Source organism: Alnus glutinosa, chromosome 9 (genome assembly GCF_958979055.1).
Source record: "Alnus glutinosa chromosome 9, dhAlnGlut1.1, whole genome shotgun sequence".
Classification (NCBI taxonomy): Eukaryota; Viridiplantae; Streptophyta; class Magnoliopsida; order Fagales; family Betulaceae; genus Alnus; species Alnus glutinosa.
The window spans coordinates 24,944,005-24,967,217 of record NC_084894.1 but is presented as its reverse complement, the minus strand read 5'-3'; the positions used below and the strand labels follow the sequence as shown (position 1 = coordinate 24,967,217).

The 23,213-nt window shown below is 34.9% G+C and overlaps 2 protein-coding genes across 2 annotated transcripts; one reads left to right on the top strand and one right to left on the bottom strand.

The window, feature by feature from the left end:
* Positions 1–3,830: 3,830 nt before the first annotated feature.
* Positions 3,831–9,190, top strand: LOC133876968 (methylsterol monooxygenase 2-2). The gene is made up of 7 exons (XM_062315189.1): positions 3,831–4,092; positions 5,467–5,604; positions 6,633–6,778; positions 6,937–7,056; positions 7,159–7,371; positions 7,472–7,552; positions 8,790–9,190. The coding sequence occupies exons 1-7, from the start codon at positions 4,063–4,065 to the stop codon at positions 8,869–8,871; spliced, it is 810 nt and encodes a 269-aa protein (XP_062171173.1). The 5' UTR covers positions 3,831–4,062; the 3' UTR covers positions 8,872–9,190.
* An 8,450-nt stretch (positions 9,191–17,640) lies between these two features.
* On the bottom strand, positions 17,641–19,857 carry LOC133878552 (probable protein phosphatase 2C 24). The gene is made up of 4 exons (XM_062317112.1): positions 19,243–19,857; positions 18,832–19,137; positions 18,275–18,380; positions 17,641–18,198 (listed from the first exon to the last, which is right to left on the bottom strand). The coding sequence occupies exons 1-4, from the start codon at positions 19,750–19,752 to the stop codon at positions 17,873–17,875; spliced, it is 1,248 nt and encodes a 415-aa protein (XP_062173096.1). The 5' UTR covers positions 19,753–19,857; the 3' UTR covers positions 17,641–17,872.
* Positions 19,858–23,213: the final 3,356 nt, after the last annotated feature.

The window sequence follows — 23,213 nt, the reverse complement described above, 5'->3', positions numbered from 1 at the left end:
TATTTAGTCTTTTCACTTGGCTCCTATTAGGATTTCCTTTCTAAATTCAACTGAAAATGGATCAAATATGATACACTTAATTCAAAATGACAATAATACTCTTTTCACCTGATAAAAAAAAAGAAAGTAATACCATACACCATATTTTTATTCATCTTTATTGATGTAACATTACTAATAAGACTTCTTTTTTTTCTTTTTTAAACAAATTTAATGATAACGGAATAGAGGTATAATGGACATTTTACGTCATGTGAAATCACGCATAGCCCATTTTTTGTTGCATTTAAGAGGTAATCATAATGGCAGGGGGCTAAATGAAAGTGGCATATAGTCCTGGGGTCAATTGCAACTTTTAAAATTTAAGAAAATATTGTAAATTAATGCTTCGTTTGTTTCGGCGTAAAATGATTTCAGTATTTTCCGGTGTTTGGTAGGGGCGAAAATAATGGTCAATCGGAAAATTATTTCCGTTTGACAAAAAATGCTTAATAAATTTCAAAAAATGATTTACGCTTTTTAAAAGTGTAAATCATTTTCCGTAGATGGTAAATGCAGACGATTCTTTTTTAAACAACGTAGTCGACTTTTACATTCAAGCAGTTGAATATTGTCGGATTTCGATAAGCCAGATTCCGACTCCAGTCGGTGCCGGAATCCGACAAAATCTGGCAGACATCGCCGGATTCCGAAGATACCGTGCCAAATTCTGGCCGGAGCGGCCAGGTCTCCGGCAATCTGGCCGGATCCCGGTCTGGATCTGGCCAGAACGGCCGGACCCCTGGCATCTGGCCGGGATCCTCCTAGAACGGCGGGATCCCGGCCAGGACGGCCGGTTTCCGGTCAACTGGTTGAGATTCGGTCGTTTTCTGCCGGATTCCGGCAAAGATCGCCGGAATCCGGCAAAAAAGGCCAGATTCCGGCAACTTTGCCAGAATTTGTATCTGCCAAATATTAAAAAAATATTTTTATATTATTTTATATTAACATTTTTTATTTTGTGAATAAAATTTATTTTTTTAATTAATATGATTAAATTAAATATAAAAAATATTTGTAATTTTCCGTACGCGCCAAACACCGAAAAATGATTTCGACATAAAATATTTTTCTGAAAAATGACTTTCCTGAAACTATTTTACGACAGAAATCATTTACACCGAAACAAACGAAGCATAAGTAGTAATCGGAAGGAGTAAATGATTAACATTTTAAGAAAATTGATCTTAAAAAGTGTGAAAGATCTTAATATGCAACATCTTCAATAAAATGACAATAAATCATTACTCATATAGGGATAATTACACCGTTGGTCCCTGTGGTATGCCATTATTATTTTTCACTCTTTATGATTTAAAAAGTTCATGGGAGATCCCTGTGCTATGCAATAGTTACTTTTTACTCCCTGGGTTGATTTTCCGTCCACAATTTTGGCGAAATCTGTTAGCTCTACACGTCAGCGCCACGTGTCGCCAATAAGATGGTGACACGTGTCAATTTTAATAAAAAAAATATAAATTTATTAAAAAATAAATAAAAATACTTATTTTTTTATAAAAAAAAAAAAGAAAAAAAAAAGAAAAAGAAAAACGGGAAGTAAGGGGTGGCGTGTGGCCACCCCCAGTGGCCGGGGGTGGCCATCGGGCCACCCGTGGATCTTAAAGGGGTGGCGCGCGGCCATCCCCATTGGCTGGGGGTGGCCCAACCACCCCTTGCTACTTTTTTTTGAATTTTTTTGTTTTTTTTTGTTTTTTAAAAAAATATGTATATTTATTTATTTTTTAATAAATTTATATTTTTTATTAAGATGGATACGTGTCGCTGACGTGACATTTGACGGAATCTGTTAAAAAATTTAACAGAATTTGACGTTAGGGATCGATTTATAATTATTGTATAGCATAGAGACCTCCCATGAACTTTTTAAACTATAGGGAGTGAAAAATAATTATGACATACCACAAGGACCAACGGTACAATTATATATATATATATATATATATATATATATATTTCCTGGCCACCTTATTTGGAGAAAAATCGTACATGTGCATTTGAAGTCTCAATTCCAAACAAGTGAAGAACCCCATATTTAGAAAAATCCGAACGAAAAAAAAGATGAGAAGCCCAGAAATACCGCCTTTAGAAACCCACCTCCCTCGGTCAAACTCGGTCTACAAATATGTTTTCTTTTACTGTTGAGATAATTTAGGTAATTAGTTCGAATAATGCTATAAATTATATTTCTATCTCTTTTATGGAATTGGTGGAGTTAATAAATTGAGAAATGTTAGAGTTATTTTTAATATTATTTTAGGGTCTTTTATGGTGATACGACACTTCCTTTTTAATAAAAAAAATTATAACTTAATTTATCTTTTTTATTTTTATTAAAAAAATATAAAGTACCATGTCATCTTAAAGACCCTAGAAGAACGGTCTCTTCTTAAACAAAAAAATATCCCCAAAAAAGATGACAAGCCCAAAAATATCGCCTTGAGAAACCCACCTCCCTCAGTCAAACTCGTGTTAGATCTTATCAACAAAAATGTTTTCTTTTACTCTTAAGATAATTTAGGTAACTAGTCCATGTCCCACGTGACATGGCAGATAAGATAATTGATTAAACTCTAAAAATTGGTTAATTAATTTTCCTTAATGAAAGTTGGTTAATACTTTTTTTTTTTTTTTTGATAAAGTTAATGCTTAATTAATCATCCTTAATGAAGTGTTGGTTAATTAACTACGAAAAATAATTTCTTATTTAATTCTGACTTTGATGGGAAGTAAAATTAATGGTGATAAATAAAGAAAATCGGTCCTCTCTCTACCCTATGCACAATATCCATCAACTTTGTATATCTGTAGATGATCAAGTGAGAGAAATTATTTTCTAGTGTTTGGACTTTGAAGAAGTTTTTTATTGATATGGATTCTGATATGTTTCTTTTATCCATTTATTGTGAAAATCTTGATAATTAAGATCTTGGAAGTTATAATAATTTATGTAGATTACGGTTTACAAATAATGCTAAAAATGATTTTTTCTATCTTCTTTTACTAAAGTGATGGTGTTAATAAATTAGTTATTAGATATGTTCTTTTTAAATAAAAAAGAAATCTAATTGCAATATCACATCAGTATTAGGGCGGGAGTTGGGTAACTCGGTTACGAAATATGAATTTTCACATTTCACACCACCGCGGTTGATAAAGTCGAAAGTTTCACTGACTTTTTCCACTAATGTTTATTTTCTCCACCGACAAGTCGGTTAAGGTGACAGTCGGTAATTTTGGTGGAATGCTTATAGTCATCTCAAAACGACACGGTTTTAGGTGATAAATAAATAAATAATAATTCAAAATGACATTGTTTTAATATGCAGTAATGTCGGGTGGGGGTCGGTCAAAATATCGACTTTCCAAAAGTTATTCTGCCTACCGAACCGACTTTGTCAGAAATAAAAAAAGTCTATTGCCTATAGGCCGCAAGTTAGGCGGTGTCGGTCGGTTCTCGAACGGTACTCAACCGGCACACAGTAGCAATTTTTTTGCAAAGACCTGATCAGTATAATGAAATAATAATAAAATAAAAGGGTTTTTTTTTTTTTTTTTTTTTTTTTGTATTATTCATTCTTAACTAGTACCAGTAAACAGTAATCTTTACCAGAAGCCATGTGAACAATTTTGCCTGGGTTTGCTTAATTAATCTTTTGGTGCTTATATAAAAAAAGATTAATCTTTTGGGACTGGTCGTGGGGTCAAAAAAGATGTGCAAGCTCATTGGTGGGGGAGCAGTGCGCAAGCACACAATCACTACATGGATAGTAACGACGTGCACAAATTCAGATCCTCTCCTTTGCCACCCCCAATCTTTGTTTTCTATAAATATATATAAACCAAAGAAGGGCCCAGATTCCCTTGGACAGTCTGTCTCTTCTCGTGGGTTGCCCCTGTCTTCTCCATAGCCTCCTCACTGAAACACCCTCTCTCTCTCTCAGTATATTATATTGCATTGCTCTGTGCTACAAACAGATCAAGTTTTTAGTCACCAGGCTTTCAATGGCTTCGATCATCGAATCTGGGTGGCTGGTACTGCCTTTTATATCATTTCTGTGACAATTTTGGTCACTTTTTCTGTTCGTCTTTAGGTCTATTTGGTAGTCTAAGTCTTACCCTAGATTTATTTCTTTGTGGGGCATTGTTAGTTTTGGAACTTGTATGTGTGTTTTGTGTATAGTAATGCAGGTCCAATTGTGGGCTTTTCTTGATTTTTTGTTTTGTTAATCGTGTAAGATAAAGGATTTGATTTTGGCAGTGCTTTTGGAAATTCTAATTATCTCTTCCACGATTTGGGTATATGGGTTTTTCTCATTCGCTTCTGTCTTTTTTCTTTCCCTGGGCCCTTGTTTTGGTTAAGGATAGTGACAATGGGAGCGCGGTTTATTTGAAAGTGTATATATCGCTTTTAGGTCAACTCTGTTAGTCATAGAATGTGTCGATTGGATGTGAAGCAATGTTTTTCTTTTTTTTCTTTTTAATATTTTTGTCTATTTTGTTAGAAACTGTACTGAAGGTATTTGGAACAGAGAAATGGATACCCCTATGGAGAATCTAGAATCAAGAACCCTGATAATGGGGGATTATGATCCCACGGTTGAGATGCTCTTGAACTGTTAAAACTTAAATCTGTTTTGAAGATCTCTTCGACCCCGGAATTTGAAATTGAAATTTGTGTTTTGTTTTGTTTCTTGGATTGGGCGTTTTCGAGGTTGAGCTCTAGTGGAGATTCGAAGTCCCAAGCTTGTAATACGACGCCTGATAGGCTTTAGCTGAACTGGATCCCACAAACTCAGTTGTCCCTTTGGCATAGTTCCTAGATGACGTGACTGGAAATCATTACATTATCATCATATGTTTGTTTCTTCTTAGAAAAATGCATGTAAAAAATTCAAAATATTGGCTGCTCTCATGTTGGATGTTACACTATTCTGAATATGCCAAATGTGTTCTTTTCGTTTCTCATACCTATGAGGACATGGTCTGAGGCTTAGACACAAGAATCTGTGAGTTGCATGGGTGCTATTGTACTCTATGGGCTTTAAGGATGATGAAATTATTCTCTCTCTTTTCCCTGTATGGATGGACTGACCAGTTTGTGCTTCCCCTTTATTTTCAAATTGTGTTTTTTTTTGGGGGGCGGGGGTTAAGGTTTTAATTAGAAAGATAGTTTTCAGTTGAACCATTTCTTCATCAGTATGAATGGCTATGGAACTAATGCTGTCGGAATACGTTTAAGTCTTTTCCAATAGAAAAAGGCAGATGTGTCTGATTTTACTGTTGTGATTTGTGGAATGATGATTTTTAAAGCTACAAACGTTAAGTTGTGTTTCTTCATGCTCTTAATCGTCTTAATTGTTATGTACTATTTGTTTAACTCTGTACAATTTCCTTTTGATGATGCAGTATCTGATCACACATTTCAGTGACTTTCAACTGGCATGTCTTGGAAGTTTCTTTCTCCATGAAAGTGTCTTTTTCTTTTCCGGACTTCCTTTTATATATCTTGAGAGGGCAGGTTGGCTGAGCAAATACAAAATTCAGGTTTGACTCTTTTGCTGTGCCATTATTCTTAGAGTAGTTCAAAAATTTCAGACTTCTCAAGCTGAATTGGTTACCAGTTTGTACTCTTATCAAGCATCAGACTAGCCAGTGGTATATGGCAGCAGGACATTAGCAAAGTATTCCACTGCACAATTAATGTGTTAACTACATAGCTTGCTCCCATGCTGGGCAGTGTTCATTTTGGACAATAGAATGCTACTGGCATTCTTTTTGTTCTGTGGAGATCGCTATGAAACTTCAATGTTTGCTTCTCTTTTATCATGGCACTCTTCTCTGATCTAACTCATGCTCCAACCATGGCAAGAGTCCTATTTCAATCCTATTTAAAAGTTCTTCTGAGAGAGTAATTGCTTTCTGCAAGTAGAATTGTTATTTTATTTTATTTTATTTTTTTATTACTATTATCAAATCTATGATGCTTCTTCTTCATGCCCCTGGTATAGAACTGGTTAGTGATCACATTTGTATACATGAGGTGCTTCCTTTTCTTCCTTTTCCTACACTCTTGGTTTTAGAAAGGGTTTATCTCTGGATTTTCAAGCTGTTGTAGATTTCTATTTTGGCTCTTATCATAAGGAATAACACCTCTATTGAAAATAATCTTGTGTCACTTTTTGGTACTTGCATACAGTGTATATTGATTTATGTTTTTATGTTTTACTGGAATGGGCTTTCTGCATTTTTTGGTACTTGAATAAGTGTTTTTTTTTTTTTGGTATATTTGGGCTCTTACCAACACTGCCCCTTGGTATGTGATAATGCTTGTTAGTGACAACATAACAAACACAATTAATGCGTAAAGAGTGGCTTTAAGGAAGAAATGTTCCAATTTGTCCTCTGCTATGGTAGCCAAAATTTTCCATTTGTAATTTCTTATAGCTGCCACCAATTTAATATAGATGATATATATGTTCATCCTTCTCACTTGTAATCAACATTATTGCTTTTTCTCTCTTTGCTGAATTCATATCATTTGGGGTCATTACTTGTTTGTCTTTCTTATGCAGACAAAAAATAACAGCCCGGCAGCTCAGGAGAAATGTATTACTCGCCTACTGCTGTATCATTTTGGTGTCAATCTTCCAGTTATGATCTTCGCATATCCCGTCTTCAAATTCATGGGCATGCAAAGTAGTCTTCCATTGCCGTCCTGGTATTTTCAGGTTCTTTATATACTAAATCTTTTTTTCTCAGATATATATAATGCTACTAATATTATAAGTGTGTGCTCCATCCATTTTTCCATGAACATGTAAAATTTCCATCTCGTCTAAAGCATAGTCAGCGAGATTTTGCTTTTTGGTTCTGCAGGAAAGTAGTTTTAACGCAGATAATATTCTACTTCATCCTTGAGGACTTTGTATTCTATTGGGGACACCGGGTTCTGCATACCAAATGGTTGTACAAGCATGTCCACAGTGTCCATCATGAGTACGTGTGAGCTTAAGTGCTTTATCAAGTGTTTAGTTTTATAATAATATTTTTCGTTAGCTGCTTTTTTGGGTGCTCTAATGGGCTTGTTAACATGTACAGATATGCTACACCTTTTGGACTGACTTCTGAATATGCTCACCCTGCTGAGATACTGTTCCTCGGCTTTGCTACCATTGTTGGTCCTGCAATCACTGGGCCTCATCTGATTACTTTGTGGTTATGGATGGTACTAAGAGTCTTAGAGACAGTTGAGGCACATTGTGGTTACCATTTTCCATGGAGCCTTTCAAACTTCTTGCCTTTGTATGGGGGGTAAGTCCGTAGGTTTTCCTTGTTGGATCACCTAGCGTCTTGTATATGGTTAGTGTCCATATTCTACTCGTTCTGAAGTGTTTGTTTTATTATTTTCCAGAGCTGATTTTCATGACTATCACCACCGTTTGCTTTATACCAAATCTGGCAACTACTCGTCAACTTTTACTTACATGGACAGGTAAGAATTTATTTATTTATATATTTTTTCACATAATGCTTAAAGCATTAGCATGTTTGTGTTGTTTGGTCAGACTGTATACTATCTTCTTGTCTCTACGCCAAGATTGTAGAAAGTAGATGGATCTGATGTTGAAGGTTTTTTGTTTTGTGTTTGTCGATATAAAATCAACCTTGTGTCTAATTTAGTTAATACTTTTAATTTTGTAGTCAGTAGGAAGAGAAAAGACAGGAAAAAGGAGGGGAAAAGAAGAGCGTGTAATAATGATTTACATGAACCCCAGTCCTTACCATTTTGCTAAACTGTGGATTTTTCTAAGTACTTGCAATTATAAGTTGTGGCTGGAATGTGGTCTGTGGCATCAGATTTTTTAGTTCTATGAGTTGTGCAGGGAGAGAGTTGTACAGTGTCAGAGAAGGCCTAATTAGTGTCTGAGCCTAATATTAAGGAAAGGGGAGGATACACGTCTTGGAGTGAAGGACAGAAACCAAATAAGCTGTTGTGGCTGGAATATGGCCCATGGCACCAGATTGATTAAGTTATATGAGTTGTGCAGAGAGAGGGAGAGAGAGAAGAGAGAGAGAGACAGGGAGAGGGAGAGGGAGAAGGCCTAAATTGTGTCTGGCTATCAAATATGGTTTTTGTACAGACCACTTTTGTTTGCACATATGCATGCAAATACACGTAAAAATGATGGTCCAAGTTTTGTTGTTAGAGTTGTGCAAAGGCCTAAATTCTTTGGCAGAGAAGGCCTAAATCCTGTCTGACTACCAAATATGGTTTTTATACGGGCCATACGGCCATTATTTCTTTGCACATATGCACTAAAATACACGTGCAGATGGTGGTCCAAGATTTGTTGTCTACAATTGTTTTATTTATAAATACTATGATTACGTCACTAATAAGTCACCAATATGTGATTTTACCTGCTGGCCTTATCTTGGATTAGCCATGTTAATGGTCTATTAAGTCCCTCACAGTTTTCATGGTGCATGGTTGAATTCTCTAGGAATTATGTAAGGAACAATGACATGCCTTTTGAACATCTAACATCATTCCTTTGTTCTGGTTTATTTTTGTTTCTGTTTTCCTTTGTAAATCCAACTTGGTTTCCAATGGTAGTTGAGGAGCAGATTGGACACATCCTTTTAAAATTGTAAACATGCTTTTGCTGCTGGAGCTAGGATGGAACTATGCTGACCACGTGTCATGCATCTTCTCTATGATTTTTCAGGGTATTTGGAACCGATAAAGGTTATAGAAAGTTGAAAGCTCTGAAGAAAGTCGGCGTTGAAGATGGTGACAAGCAAATGTAACTACAGGACGGTCAAGACATTGCTTCTTCATTTAAGGCCATATTAGAAGAGGTCTCGTTCTGTCCATTCCTCATCTTGTGTGAAACCACCTTTTTGTGTTTGATTGCTGTTTACAGAGTGCAGTTATGTGGAATCAGTGGAAAGCTTTCCTTAGACATTTTTTGTCCTGCTATTGCTTACATTAGTGAAGTAGCTGTCTCTCTTTTCTCTAGCTGGACGCCAATTCCACATAGATTGCTCCTGAAGTGACCCAGTTAATAATTTGATGTAGGATCATGGAATCTTAATCGCCATTACGATGGACTTCCTAAATTGTGAATCCTTATGAGTCATATTTCTTTAATTTTTGTTTCAGGTGGGGTGGATTCAATGCCAAAGTTGGTAATATAGAATCTCACATTCCTTGTCTTTATAATAATAATAAATGAAATCGTGATATCGATTCGACGAATGTCGAAATGTTGGTCTCAGGCATTTAGGTTTGGTTGTGAAAAATGCTTCCATGATCAAAGCTCACCAACAGTGAAATATGTTCTTTCCTTTTAGGGTTTATCTTCATTTATTTCCATTAAGATATGCAATGTTGACAACAACGAAAAATACCATTTACGATTTGGGATTTTATGGAATTGTCAAAATGGCCTCAAGGGGGTTCTGAAAGCTAGATTTCCTTTGATTCTTCTCTTCAAAAGTGATCTCAATTGGAAGGTTTCATGAAGCCTATTTCTTTTATTGAACTAAATAGTGACAACAAACACAAGCGAATCTTAGTACTTCAAGCATGTGTAAGATTTTTTCTTTCATATTTTCTTGAAATTCTTCACAGCTTTAGGGTGCGTTTGGGTTTGGAATTTAGGGTGCGTTTGGGTTTGGAATTGCGATGTCGTAGATAAAAAGTGTAATTTTAAATTAAATTGTAAAAAATAAATCGTTTGAAATTGCATTTAAAAAAATTGCGATATGTAAACGTAGAAAATCTGTTTCTCTGAGTATTTTTTGAAGATGCAGAATTTTAAAAAGTTAAACTGTGATTTTACTAAAAGTTTAATTGCGGCTTAAAAATTACTTTTTCAAATTGCATATTTTAAAATATATCTCAGTTTTTGAAATCCTAAACACATACAAATGTTACGGACCCTTAGGCTTACCAATAATACATAATTTGTTTATTCATTTGACCTTATTTGTATTAAATTATTATTTATTTTAAAGGCGTCCCGATGTGTTTAGTTGTTTATCATGATGCTAAAAATTTGTAATTACCTTGAATTTTTTGCTTCTTACAATGGCATTTTTATTTTTCGAAGTAACCCATTTGACAACCCCCCACTTCCCTTTTTCTTATTTTAACTTCTATCATAAAAACATAAACTTCAAAGCATTATAACCTTTTATATTATATTAATAATTTTTTATTATTATTTAAATAAAAAATTCACTACAATATAATTTTTTATTTTTTTATACCGTATTAATCACTTTTTATTACCGCTTAAAAAAAAAATTCAGCTCACCCAAATATAGGAAAAAGAAGTTGCCAAACGGGGTTAGATGTGACTAAACATGGACGCGACTTGGCCCAAAAATGGAAAAATAAATGCATTTCCGCTCACCCCTTTAGAGAGAGAGAGAGAGAGAGAGAGAGAAAGCCAACATCGTAGATGGCCACAACAGTCAAATGTTGGGAATCCTCTCGTGTGGTGATTTGACGTTTGTGGTTGATTCTCACTCACCACACGATTTCAATTTAAGTGAAACTTTTTTTTTTTTTTTTTTTAAATATTATTTTAATTTTTTTTTTTTTACCATAATTGGAAATTCAAGTAAAGAGTATTTTGACTATAATAAGAACCTTTAAAAAGTTCTTATTTATTTATTAAAATTAAATGTAATTATTTTATTACTATTTGGGGCAGATGCCTTTAAGTGACTTTCTAAATTTATTCACCTAGACAGGACCGTGTTTTAGCATCCTTTTTGTTGGGCCCACTCAAGGGATTTTTCTGATATGACATTATTGATATTGATATTGCCTGCTCTTTAAGTGCCCCATTGCTACACCTCCATGCTCTTTTTCATCATTGCTATTTCCTTTTATTACGTCCACACCATAGTTTTCTGTTTTTTCTTTAAAAATAAAATAAAAATAATAATAGCGGGTTTAAGGGTGAATTTACGATGTCTAATCAGCATAGTAAAATAATGGTGAAATAGTAGTGTGATATATATAGCATGTACAAAAATTTCTCAAATTCTTAAATCTAGCGACGATAATTTTTTCTTTTCATTAGGGTTTTTTTAATTTATTTATTTATTTATGAGTAATGCTATATAAACATCAATTTCTTTCGAGTTGGGTTTTTTCTAATCCAATTTATAAGAATATCATATGTCATTTAAGCATATGAGAAACACGTGCTTTTTTAATAGTTATATTAAGAAATCATGTGCTTCTCACATACTAAAGAATACATTACAATTTTATGGTCCGGGTTGGAGGAACCCAATTTGGAGGAGATTTATGTCATTAATTACTCATAGAACAAAGCCCCAAAAGGAAGAAAAAATCGTTATCCTTATATGTAAGAATTTGAGAGAGATTTAAGGATTTCTTTTATTCTTTCCAAGGAAACAAGGAGAAGTAATGCTAAAATGAAGATTCATGCCTTTATTAAGTCTTTTCAAAATTGATGTAATTTTTAAAATTACCATTAAATATATTATAAATTATTATTAATTTTTGATCTAATGACAATTTTAAAAGACACTTCAATTTTAAAAGGACTTAAAAAGAAAACATAAATCTTTCTTTTTATTATTACTCGACAACGAGAGACAAAGAGCTTTGTCTTTTCTTTTGTTTGGACTTGCAAAAGAATAAATGGAAGGAGAGCAGGAGAATATTTTCACAATCTAAGTGTGTTTGTTAAAAGTATGAATTCAAAATATTAAAATTATTGGTTCTTGGGATGTGTGTGATAGTTTTGTTGTTCTTTTTGATGAAATTTTGAGGATTATAACACTTGTTTGCATCCCAATTTTCATTAAAATAGGTGAAATTCTTACATCTTTATATGGTGAGTATAACTAACGTGACACAAAATTCAACATTATGTTGAAAAATTAAATACAAAAATTAATTTTAAAAAATATTTATATTTCACCCATAAATATTAAAATATGTATAGGCACTTTTTGTCATTTAAAGAATTATTCACAATGGTCAAATAATTAATTGTATAGCTTCTATATAAGGGTCCGTTTGAGTTTGCAATTTCAAAAAGTGAAATTTAAAATAACGATTTTAAAATGTGCGATTTGAAAAAATAATTTTTAAAACTACAGTTAAGCGTTTGGCAAAATTACAATTTAGCCTTTAAAATTTTACGTTTTCAAAAATACACAATTTTACCTGCGATTTGAAAAAGTAATTTTTCTGCATTTTAAAATCGTAATATTTAAAAATAGAGTTTCTAAATGATTTATATTCTATGATTTAGTTTAAAATCGCACTTATTGTCTACAAAATCACAATTCTAAACACACCTTAAGATCATCACACTCCATTACTTCCTAAAAAAATAAAATAATAAATACATGATGGATGGATAGTGGTTTGGATCTAACAATTAGGTAAATAATAATTAATTAGGTAAATAATCATTAAATCTTTGTTTGACAGCTGGTTCCCTACATGGAGCCACCATTGAAGCATAAAACTGCCCAATGGAGGAACCCAATAGCCTACACTCTACAGGGTTGCTAACAGACTTGCTTATATAATATTATCTGAAGTACAACATAAACTCACATTTAAAGCAATATTCGAACAACAGCAATAAATTCTGAAAATCAACAATTCATGAAATTTAAAATCTATTAAAGAAAAAAAGAAAAAAAAATTCCTTATCTTTTCGAGATTTTACATTATTTTCTCAAATTTTTAAACTGTGGGAATAAATATAATTCTTTTACAATATAAGAGTGAAATCCTTTTGTCAAATGTAAAGATTTCTTTTATTCAATTTTTTTTTTCTCGAATTATACTGTATAAGACAAGGGAATTTGAGAGAGAGTCTTGATGAGGCTCCATGTCCAAGTATGAGACAGTTTAGAGATGTAAATAAACTAATTCGTTTGACAACTCGCTCGATACCCACTCGGTTTAGCTTGATCCGAACTCGAACTCGATACTATAGAAATTTTTTTTTGTTTGATTAGTAAGTGATACATACTCAACTTGCTCGACAAAACTCAATAGGGGCTCGTGGACTTAGCTCGTTTAAAGTTCGACCGGATCGCTCGTTTGGCTCGTTAGTCCGACTCGTTAGCTTGTTTATATCTCTTATATATTACTAAAAATGAGTTATATAAGTTTAAGCATGTATATTAGTAATTAAGTAATATATGTTATATATGTTACTTAATATTTATATGTGTGTGTATTGGTTAACATACTTACTAGTTAATTCATAAACTAACATATTATCTAATTTATGAACATATACTAAGTAAATGTAATTAACTATATGTTACTTGATATTTTTTTGTATATTATATATATACTAAATAAGCATATAGTATATTAGTTAAGTAAATATTGTATTATATATAAATTATAATACTTTGATAATAGTATTTAGTATGTTAAACTAACATATTACGTTATTAATAGTTAGTATGGATGTTGTTCACAAACTCGGGCTTGAACTCCGCTTTGATTATATATTGGAAAATTTAATAGCCTACCTCGAGCTCTAGTTGAGCTGAGCTTGTTGAGTAATCCGGATCGGCTTGACTTGAATGTCATTCTCAACGAGATCGAGCCTGCCCGAACTTGAACACACATTTTAATAGCTCAGCTCGAATTCGAATTCGATTATTTAAGCTCGACTTATAAACGAGCTAGTCTTGAAATCTTAAAACTAGGCTCGGCTCAGCTTGATTACATCCCCAATGAGAGGGTCTATTGAACAGAAGCCCAACTATCTGAGCAAGTTTTTCGAACAGGACTCTCATACTCGAACACAAGAGATCATTTAATAGCTTCCTATAATTTCCCCAGCCCCCTGTACTTTGGGCAAAAGATTGTAGAGGATCTAATTACTCTGCCAAATCCATTTTGCAAATGAATTTTGAGTTAAGTTATGATGAGAGAGCGATCAACCAACTTGGTTGGTGACATTTTATTGAATATAATCTCATTCAACACGAGTGATAGCAAATGTCATAAAGCTCCTATGAAACTTACTTGTTCAAGTAAAAAATAAGTTGCTCGAGATCTTTTTGAACAGGTAAATCTTATAAAAATTTTCTATTCATCGGTTACGAAATCTTCCACGTTGAGTTTGCCAACATTTCCTCATGAATCTTTGTAACATGGCTCAAAATAAAAGTAAAAGAATGTTCCAATCATAATCGTCAAACCTTCAGATTAAATAATCTGGAGACGTACGAGGATGATTTTGTTTTTCGTAGTGGTTGATTTAAAGTAACTTCTAAGTTCTAAGGCTTCAATCATTTCTTCCTCCATCTTTTAGCTGGAAGGCTTTAATCATTTCAATTTTATAACCCCTCCCAAAACATTAGATGATAGCATATCTCAGGGGAACAACCAATTAAAGTAATTGATCATCGCACCTTTCTAATCCCAATCTAAAAAAATCACCCATCCCTGTAAGATTATTTTAATAAAATAATTTTTTCCTCTTTTTCTTAAATTTTCAACTTTCCCTCCATTTATGCATTTCTCTTTGTCCGCATTAAAGAGCAAGCTAGAAGAACTTTAGTGTTTTACAAGGGTTTATCTTTAACCAAGTCTGAATTAATTAATTTTTAGCTGAGACATACATATATGGACGAAGTTAGAAGCTCTTATAGGCAGAGATCAATATAAATTTTTACTTTTTACTTTTTACCTTATAATTCTTTTTATACCAATATTTTTTTTCTTTTTCTTTTTTGGAATTGAGGGGGGCAATGGCTTATACCGCACCCCCTAAATCCGTCCATGCATACTTGTGTCGCTTAATGCAAAACACTAGCCACACGCATCGCATTCAGTGACGGAGGGAGGGTGCCTAGCAGGGGGCCATGACCCCCCCTCAATTTCTTAAAAAAACAAAAGTTATGAATGTTCAAAAAAAACTAAAAATTTAACCTATTCGTCCTTGCTAAGAAATTTTTTTAGCCCATAAGAACTTTTATCTCCGTCCCTAATCACATTGGCGTTTTTTAGGCAAGTTGAACACGTATGCATCGGTGTACACTCGCATGAGTCACTTGCCTATAATTTTCTTTTGAAAGCTGATGCAGTTTTTTGGACATGTACATATGCAATTCGAATAGTTATAATTTGGTTCAAATTTTAACATTAATAACTGCATTTTCAATAGTAATTTTTTAACAGTCAATAACTGCTGTTGCAATCGTTAAAAAAATGCTCTTATAATTCTATATAAAATGATGATTTCAAAAATTGGAAAACCTTTTTTTTTTTCCTTAATCTGTTATGCTATTATACATTTATTGTTCAAATTAATGTTGATAATTTGCAATCTGCACAATATATTTGGATAGTATGATATCTTGATGATAAAATTGATGTGTTCTCTTTGAAAAATTTATCATAGAGATATGATCTTTTGTCACTCCGAGACATAATTCTTGATCACTTTGCCCATGTGACAATGTGGTTTCCTAATGATCTTTTGGCACTCCAAGACACAACTCTTGACCACCTTGTCCGTGTGGCAACTTGGTCCCCTAGTTAACTTTAAGGATATTTTTTTTTTTTTTTTGGTAGTAAAAGTAAAATTACTACGTGGGCAAAGGTGGTCAATAGTTGTGTCATTGTAAGGGGTTCAAACTCTTCCACAAATAACAGAGAAAGTTCTGGAGTGTCTGGCAAAACTGAAGAGGTTAGGAAGGCAACTAGCTATGCACCTAGAGTTACAGGGGTGGTCAGCTGGCATGTTGTTGAAGACAACATCGATGGGGCGGCCAAAGATCTACCAGTTGTCACCAACTAAGCCGGAACCGTAAAGGGTCAATCCAAGCATGGAGAGGGCAGAGTTAAAAGAGATGGATTAAAAATTGCTTACTATTCAAATTTTAAGCATTCTAATGCAATATTTTGCACTACTTTCTTCCTAAGACTGAACATCCCGATCCAAGACCCCAACATCTAAAAACATAAAAAGAAATAAAGTAATAAAGTAGTTTAAAAAAGCCATGGTTGCGACAACACGAATTGAACCCCGAACAGATGCTCAATCATGCCTGAAGCAGGGAATAAAGAATTGAGAATAACAATACACAGAATCTGTACAATTTCAATAAAAATTTGGACCAAAAAAGTTATAATAAATCTTAAAAATAACTCTATATTTGTTAATGTCTCTTAAAGAATATTTTATTTTTATTTTTATGAAAGTATTCTAACGTGACTTAAAAGTAAATGCTAATATAGTTTTATTTTTTTAATATTTTTATTTAAAAAAAAAAAAGAAAATAAAAATTACAAAACCATCGTCTTTATTAAAACATTGTCACTGTACCCGACATCAACAAAAAAATAAAATTAACCTTACAATTTTTTCAATAAAACAAAAATACTCCTATAAATTAAAAAAAATGTAAATTTTTATTTTAAAAAACGAAAATTCTAATTTGTTTTTTTAAAAACGAAAATTTTTAATTTCTTAAAAAAAAAAATTAATAGAAAAAAACACTTTTAATTTTTAAATTTGACCACAGTTGATTATTATGTATTTATTTTTTAAAAAATTATTATTATTATTTATTTTATTAAGGGTATTTTTATGGGTATAAAATGAGCCCAACCGCTCGTGAACTCGGCTCGGTTAGGTTCGATTAAATTCAATCTGGTCTCGGTTTGAATAACAAATGAGCCGTTCGTGAACACAATAGTATGTTCGAATATTAAACAAGACATACTCGTATAAACTCGGGTCGACTCGAATAAACTTATATACACTCATATAACTTCATTTTTACAATTTTTTTTTCATCATATTATTTTAATGTTATAATTAAAACATCTTAAGTGAAGATGAATTATCTTCCTAATATGATAGATATAACTTGAATTATATATTTTTGTGAGTTTAATTTTATAGTTTTTTTGTTTACACGTGTTTGTGAGCGTGAATGTGTATGCATACATATAAATTCGAGATTAGTTTCTTTAAGATTCAAGTTAGTTTATTTAATGAATTCAAATGATAAAATTTTAACAATACTTAATTAATTAATAATTAGTATAGATTTACAAAAATATATACGATCATGATATTTATTTTATATAAGATACGAATAAGTTAATTGAACCGGTCATGATAAGATCAATTCAACTTGAGTTCAAAATAAAATTAAACCAGTCAAATTTAAATGGAATATATAATTCGACCATAAATTTAAGCTCCATTAATGTTCAAAATAAAATTAAATGAACCATACCATTAGCCCCAAGTATTTTCATCATTGGGAGATCACCGACAATATTTGATTGTTTTGTCCAAATTGAAACTTCGAAAAGAAAATTATCAAGTAGGTATTAATTTGAAAGACCATGTTGCCTTTACGGCTTTATCTAAAATTAAAGACTACCATTAAAGACTACCTTTTTTTTTTTTTTTTTTTTGAAGAGATTGTTCTGTCAAACCTAAGGAGTCTTCCAAACAACTACGAATTTTTCTTTTTTCTTGTATGTAAATATTTAATGAATAATAATTACAGCATTAGCCATTTTTAATTGAAAGATCTCATACGAAATGCATTTGATAAAAAAACCAATATTGGTATCGATTTTCCAAGTCCATTCCACCATTCCTCACTCCTTTTCCACTATTTCAACTCCCTCCCAACCAAACACTCCCCCACTCTCGTCTCTTCCTCAATCCTCACCACTCCCCTTAAAAAAAAAAACTAAAAAATATACATTTAAAAAAAAATACCCACAATAATCCATGGCGTGTGGTTACGTGTCCCTTCTGAGGTCCACCACGACCACGCTAACGTTATCAGTACTGTGCCTAGCCAACGCCAGCTTCGTCAGCAACATCGACGCGTCCGAGCAGGCCTTGTCGGATGTCTCCGACGCAGCCGCTTCATCCTCCATCGGCGAACGCGGGGGCGCGTGGGCCTTCCCTCGAAGACACATACGCGCCACCCCACAAGCCGTTTCATTGGACACAACGTCCCACAGCCCGTCACTCGCCAGGATCAGACAGTCGTCCTCCGCCGTCCGATCCGTTACCGACACCTCCGGCTCGCAGCTCACGTAGGGTTTGAGATAGTTATCACCTGCGGTGACAAAAACGTTAATGATATTGTGGGCCGCGGAGTGTGAAGAGCTATTAGCTTTGGCGTTGGTGCTTACCAATGGCTCTTGACATGGCGAGAACTCCGAGAACCCGTGGGCCGTCCCAGTATATAACCCGACCACCGGCGGCCTGGATCCGGATCAGCTCGTCTGGACGATCCGGCTGTTCGCACGCATCACGAGAAAACCTTGCCTAGTTAGCATGCTTCTCATTGTAACTAAAAAAGAGAAATGCGTTTAATGAGTTGCAACAATCAGAACCGTCAGATCAGGCGATCCAACGGTCACTGTTGCGAAGTGCACGCCTACACAACGGACGCAGGTGAAGTCAAATTTGTTTTTTATTTTTTTAAATCTTAGATTAATGCCTCAAGTACCGTTTGGTTCCTGAGAAACTGAAAGAGAACTAGAAAAGGAATGTCATTCATTGTTGTCTCATACTATCGAAATTATACCTAGGAATTTCCTTGTTTTGTTTTCATCAGAGACAGACCACACGATTCTTCTTTAATGTTGCTGATGTTACTTGGCTCTCTCTCTCTCTCTCTCTCTGTCTGTGTGAAAGCAGTTACACTAAAAACTGTAGTTAATAGATAAAGGAAGAGGAAGCTAACCTTGTGATCGGACGACAGAGGAACAGGCTTGCCGTTCCGGCAAAGCACAGCTCTGGAGTCGCCGCAGTTGGCGACGATGATCTTGTCGGACGTTACGATGGAAACGACCGCAGTGGACCCAACCGCATCGCACTCGGGCGACTGGAGCTCGCACCTGCACTTGGCTCCCAAAACGTTCTCGTTCCATGCAATCGCTTCCTTGTCCATGCGCCAGAAGCTTCGCTCCATCGCGGTCTTCCATTCTTCCTTGCTCTCCAACTCTTCCTTCACCAGCTCGTGCAACCGCTCTTTACACTTCGTCGCCACCTAAAACAAATAACTTTAATTTTAATCTCCAAATTGAAAATCGAAGTAAAAATTAGATAGTTTTTTTTTTTTTTGGGTTTATTGAATCGAAAACGAGACTCGTACATGAGAGCAGCCGTGGCCGTCGTAGACTCCAAAGTAATGCAATTCAGTGGTGGTTTCCCGATCTCGGCGACAAAACGAAGGGTGGATTGCCACCGCGTCCTCCATGTCTCTCCGCCTTCCACACACCGATGCAACGCCGTACTTCGGGTACTCCCTGGAAGCCTCTGGAACCACAGGGGTCGAAGGAGAGAGACTCCCCGTCGAAATTGACAGATTCAAAGACTGATTCGAAATTGATACGTCTTTGCTCTCGGATCTTCCTCTTTCCGCCACAAGCACTTGCTTTTCCTCATCCGAATCCGTGTTCTCCACAGCGTTCTCGCAGTCCCGAGAATATGCCTCTATCTTCTGACGCTTGTGCTCGTTCTCCTTCTCCGGCGAAGACACGCCGCCGGAGACGAATTTAAACCGTCTGATCTCCATTCTTCTCCGTCTAGCCGCTCGTGAGCTCTGTTCACACGGCGTCGATGCCTCGCTCTCACTCACCATTCCGCAGCAGATCTCCGCCATTCTAAAAAATTTTCAAATCATACCACAAACCTCAATTAGGCTTTGGTTGTAAAAATCTCGAAATTAGCAACAAAGACCATCAATTGCGTGAGCCGAAATAGCGAAATGAAAGAGAAGGCTCGCGCGCTTACAAGGAAGCTTTAAAAGGACTCCCATGGCCTTTCTTTTTACGTAGGTACTTGGCAGAGAGGCCCTTAGCTGCCCGTCACTGTCACGGGCAGCCGGGACACGTACTGTTGTGCGTGACGTAGTGCTACTCTGCCTAAAAGATCTTGATCTCCGCCGTTGATCTTCACCCTTCTCTTCCCTCTCCTCCGTCAATATCAAACACGTGTACCTGCTTCGTCGGGGTACGGACGTACGTGGTCCAATAGGACTTTAACACCTTGATTTGGTAAACCTCCTTTCCTGACACGCATGTTGTCCTTGAACCTGAGGCGTGTTTCGGGTTTTAAAAATTTTCTCATTTTCGATTCAGAGTTGGTGCCACGTGTCTCCATCGTAGAATGCGTTATTGAACCACGACTTTTCATTATTTTAAATTCCCACTTTATTCCTCTCGGCTCTTGTGGTCCAATCAAATATCTCTACGTATCAGTCTTTGATTTTGACTGTGGGCCCAGGCGTCCACATCGTTGACGGCTAATAGAATATCTGAAGGCGTTCACCGCATCCTTTAACACGTGTCGTAATCGTAGACTTCCTGCATTGACCCCAACCCGGTGGTTGCTCCAGGAAACCTTTCAAACACATTCACAACTATTATATAAAACTACACTAATCAAAACGACCCAACGAAATCAAATTTTTTTTTTTTTTTTTCCCATCTTATTCCCTTATTGAAATGTCCAAAATAGCCTTCACCGTACACGTCAACAATAAAGCTCGGTTCAGGTTGGCAGGAACATAATCACTAAACTAGATTTCTTAAAACACGTGGTGAGGAAAGAGTGGATAACGTGTAGTGTGACAGACGGGACAGTACGTTGAGTGGGGGCCACGGATGAATAACTCGAGCCGTAGGAAGAACTCCACGTGGAAAATCTGGCTGGCAAGCAATTGTACTGTATGGGGCCCATGAAACTGACAGGAGGCAAAGTTAGTGCCACGTGACAAACAAGACCCGGCACGACTCTAACCCTTGTCTTCGAACTTGGACTAACCGGGGTTACTTTTTTGTTTACGGGAATGTATATATGGTTTGGTTAGGTTAGGTTAGGTTAGGTCATTACTCATTTCTTGGTCTTTGAATTGAAATTTGAAACCCTACCGAAAAAAGAAAAGAGAAAAAGAGAGAAAAGTGAAATCCCACCAAAAACACTCTCTCATGATTTAGAATTTTTTAACGTGTTCTGAGCTTACGTAGGGCTTTTTACGCGCGGTGGGATGAGCTTTGGATGTGAGACACGTGGGGAAGGAGTTGTGATGTGATGTGAGGCTGAGAAGAGTGCTTAGTGGAGTGGGGATCGAAAGCTGGAAGGAGAGAAACGGAAGGGAATGGGATACGTGTCCGGAAGAGGTAGACACGTAAGGAGAGGTTGGGAACTGTGGCAGTGAGCCGGTGGCACACGCGTAGAGGTTTTGTGGGTGGTGCATGGTGAGAAGGCTGCACCTGCATGCGCGCGTAGTTTTCAGAGCTGGGTTAGCATACAATTGGCGCCGAGGGGAAGTGTGTTTTGACACATATCGACTGTTGGACTGCTTCAAAGTTCAAAGCTAGCTGTTTTGTTTATCTCGCAGCCGAAATCCGGGATCCGGCCGGAATTGGGGTTCAGGAGATATTTTGCTTTTTTTTTTTTTATTCCCCTCCTTTCTTCGAGCTATCAGCTATTTCTTTGGGAAGAGAGAGAGTGAGAGGGGTTGAGAAAATGGCCGGTTCTGACTTCTGAGATTCGTTGAGCTTGGAATTTACCGATCAATATCGGAAGTTACAGGTACTGAAGTTGATTCTGAGCTTAACAGAAAGTATACAGGGAACATGGGTTACGAGGATGACATGCGATTGTTTTTGCGGCGGCCGGGGCGAGAGGAATGAAAAATGTTATCCATCGTCAGTTCTTATCTACATTTTATTTATTTTATTTTATTTTTTTTTCTGGTTCTCATGTATTGAGTGACAGCGACGGGAGTTTATAAAGTTATTTATTTATTTTTATGTATAATATGATTGCTTCCTTTAATATTGTAACTAAAATGAATGACTCTTTAACATATATATCCAATTAGATAAAAGCAAAGATCCATAGCCCGGAATCCAGATAATCAATTTTCTGGCTATCTGGAAAGATGGATTAGTAATATTCCAGAAGGCTTCGAAATATATATATATATAAAGTGGAGATCCAAGTGGGAAAGGAATATCTTTGGATCTAATTAAAGATAATTTTTCAATTGGGTTACATTAATTATGGTAATTAAGTACCTTACCTAAAGCTAGCTAGAAGTGCACGCAATTGAATAAAATATTTTGGACTACGATTGAGAAGCTATATTTACAAGGAAAATATTTGACGGGAGACGTACACTCATTCGTCCTCCATTACCTATTTATAATAAAAAATTAATTTTTTTATTAAAAAATGCTTACAGAAAACGAATGAATGTCCCTGTGTACTATTTATAATTTCCATCACTAACTAAACATGGAAGACTTCGAAGAAGATAAATGTAAATGACGAAAGAAAGAAGTTGATCAAAAGTTACATCATGGGATAGCATTAGCTCATGTTTTTAAATTCTAGAAAAATTAAAAGAGGTCCAAGAAATTAAGAAAATATGACTTAATTAGGATCCAAAATACGTTTTCACGGCTTAGTATTTTGGCTCATTTTCTTATGCCATATCGATCTTGGTTTAAAAAGTGCATGCCTCTCCATGTATTCTTCGCTATTGGTTTTTTTTTTTCTTTTTCTTTTAAAAAAAAATTTGGAAAATTTTTTTTATGAAAACGGTTTAAAACACAGTTTTCTGTTTGCAAAAAAAAAAAAAAAAACACGTACACATTTCTTAGAACTATTAACAAACAATTTAAAACACAACATTTTTAAAAATATTAAAATAATTTTTAAATGTAGACTCCAACAAAAAATATTTCTCACACTTATGTCACCTAAAAACAATTTTTCAAACCCAAAAAAAAAAAAAAAAAAAAAACACTTTTTAAAACCATTATCAAACATGCAATTAGCTTAATTTTTATGTGTTTAATTTTCTTTTAAGGAAGAAAAAAGTTTGACTAGTATTACTTTTCATTTTTATTTTCGTGTAAATTGTATATGAACAGAGAGTTTAATTAATTGGTACGCTTCTACAGCTGCATAAGTACTATTAATTAAATTAATCGATCAATTAGTGATTCTCTTAAAAATAATGCATCACAAATTAAGCTCAAGCCCGGCTTGTAGAGTACCTCCACGCTAGCTCCATTCCTATCGTTGATGTCACGACTTCTGACAGGAATA

Bases quoted from the DNA above. Each gene is read 5' to 3' on its own strand.
- LOC133876968 (XM_062315189.1), top strand. From the start codon at position 4,063: ATGGCTTCGATCATCGAATCTGGGTGGCTG. The intron at 7,372-7,471 runs GTAAGTCCGTAG...ATTATTTTCCAG, and splicing joins TTCTTGCCTTTGTATGGGGG to AGCTGATTTTCATGACTATC. The intron at 7,553-8,789 runs GTAAGAATTTAT...ATGATTTTTCAG, and splicing joins ACTTTTACTTACATGGACAG to GGTATTTGGAACCGATAAAG.
- LOC133878552 (XM_062317112.1), bottom strand. From the start codon at position 19,752: ATGGCGGAGATCTGCTGCGGAATGGTGAGTGAGAGCGAGGCATCGACG. The intron at 19,138-19,242 runs GTACGAGTCTCG...TATTTGTTTTAG, and splicing joins ACGGCCACGGCTGCTCTCAT to GTGGCGACGAAGTGTAAAGA. The intron at 18,381-18,831 runs GTTAGCTTCCTC...GCGTGCGAACAG, and splicing joins CTCTGTCGTCCGATCACAAG to CCGGATCGTCCAGACGAGCT.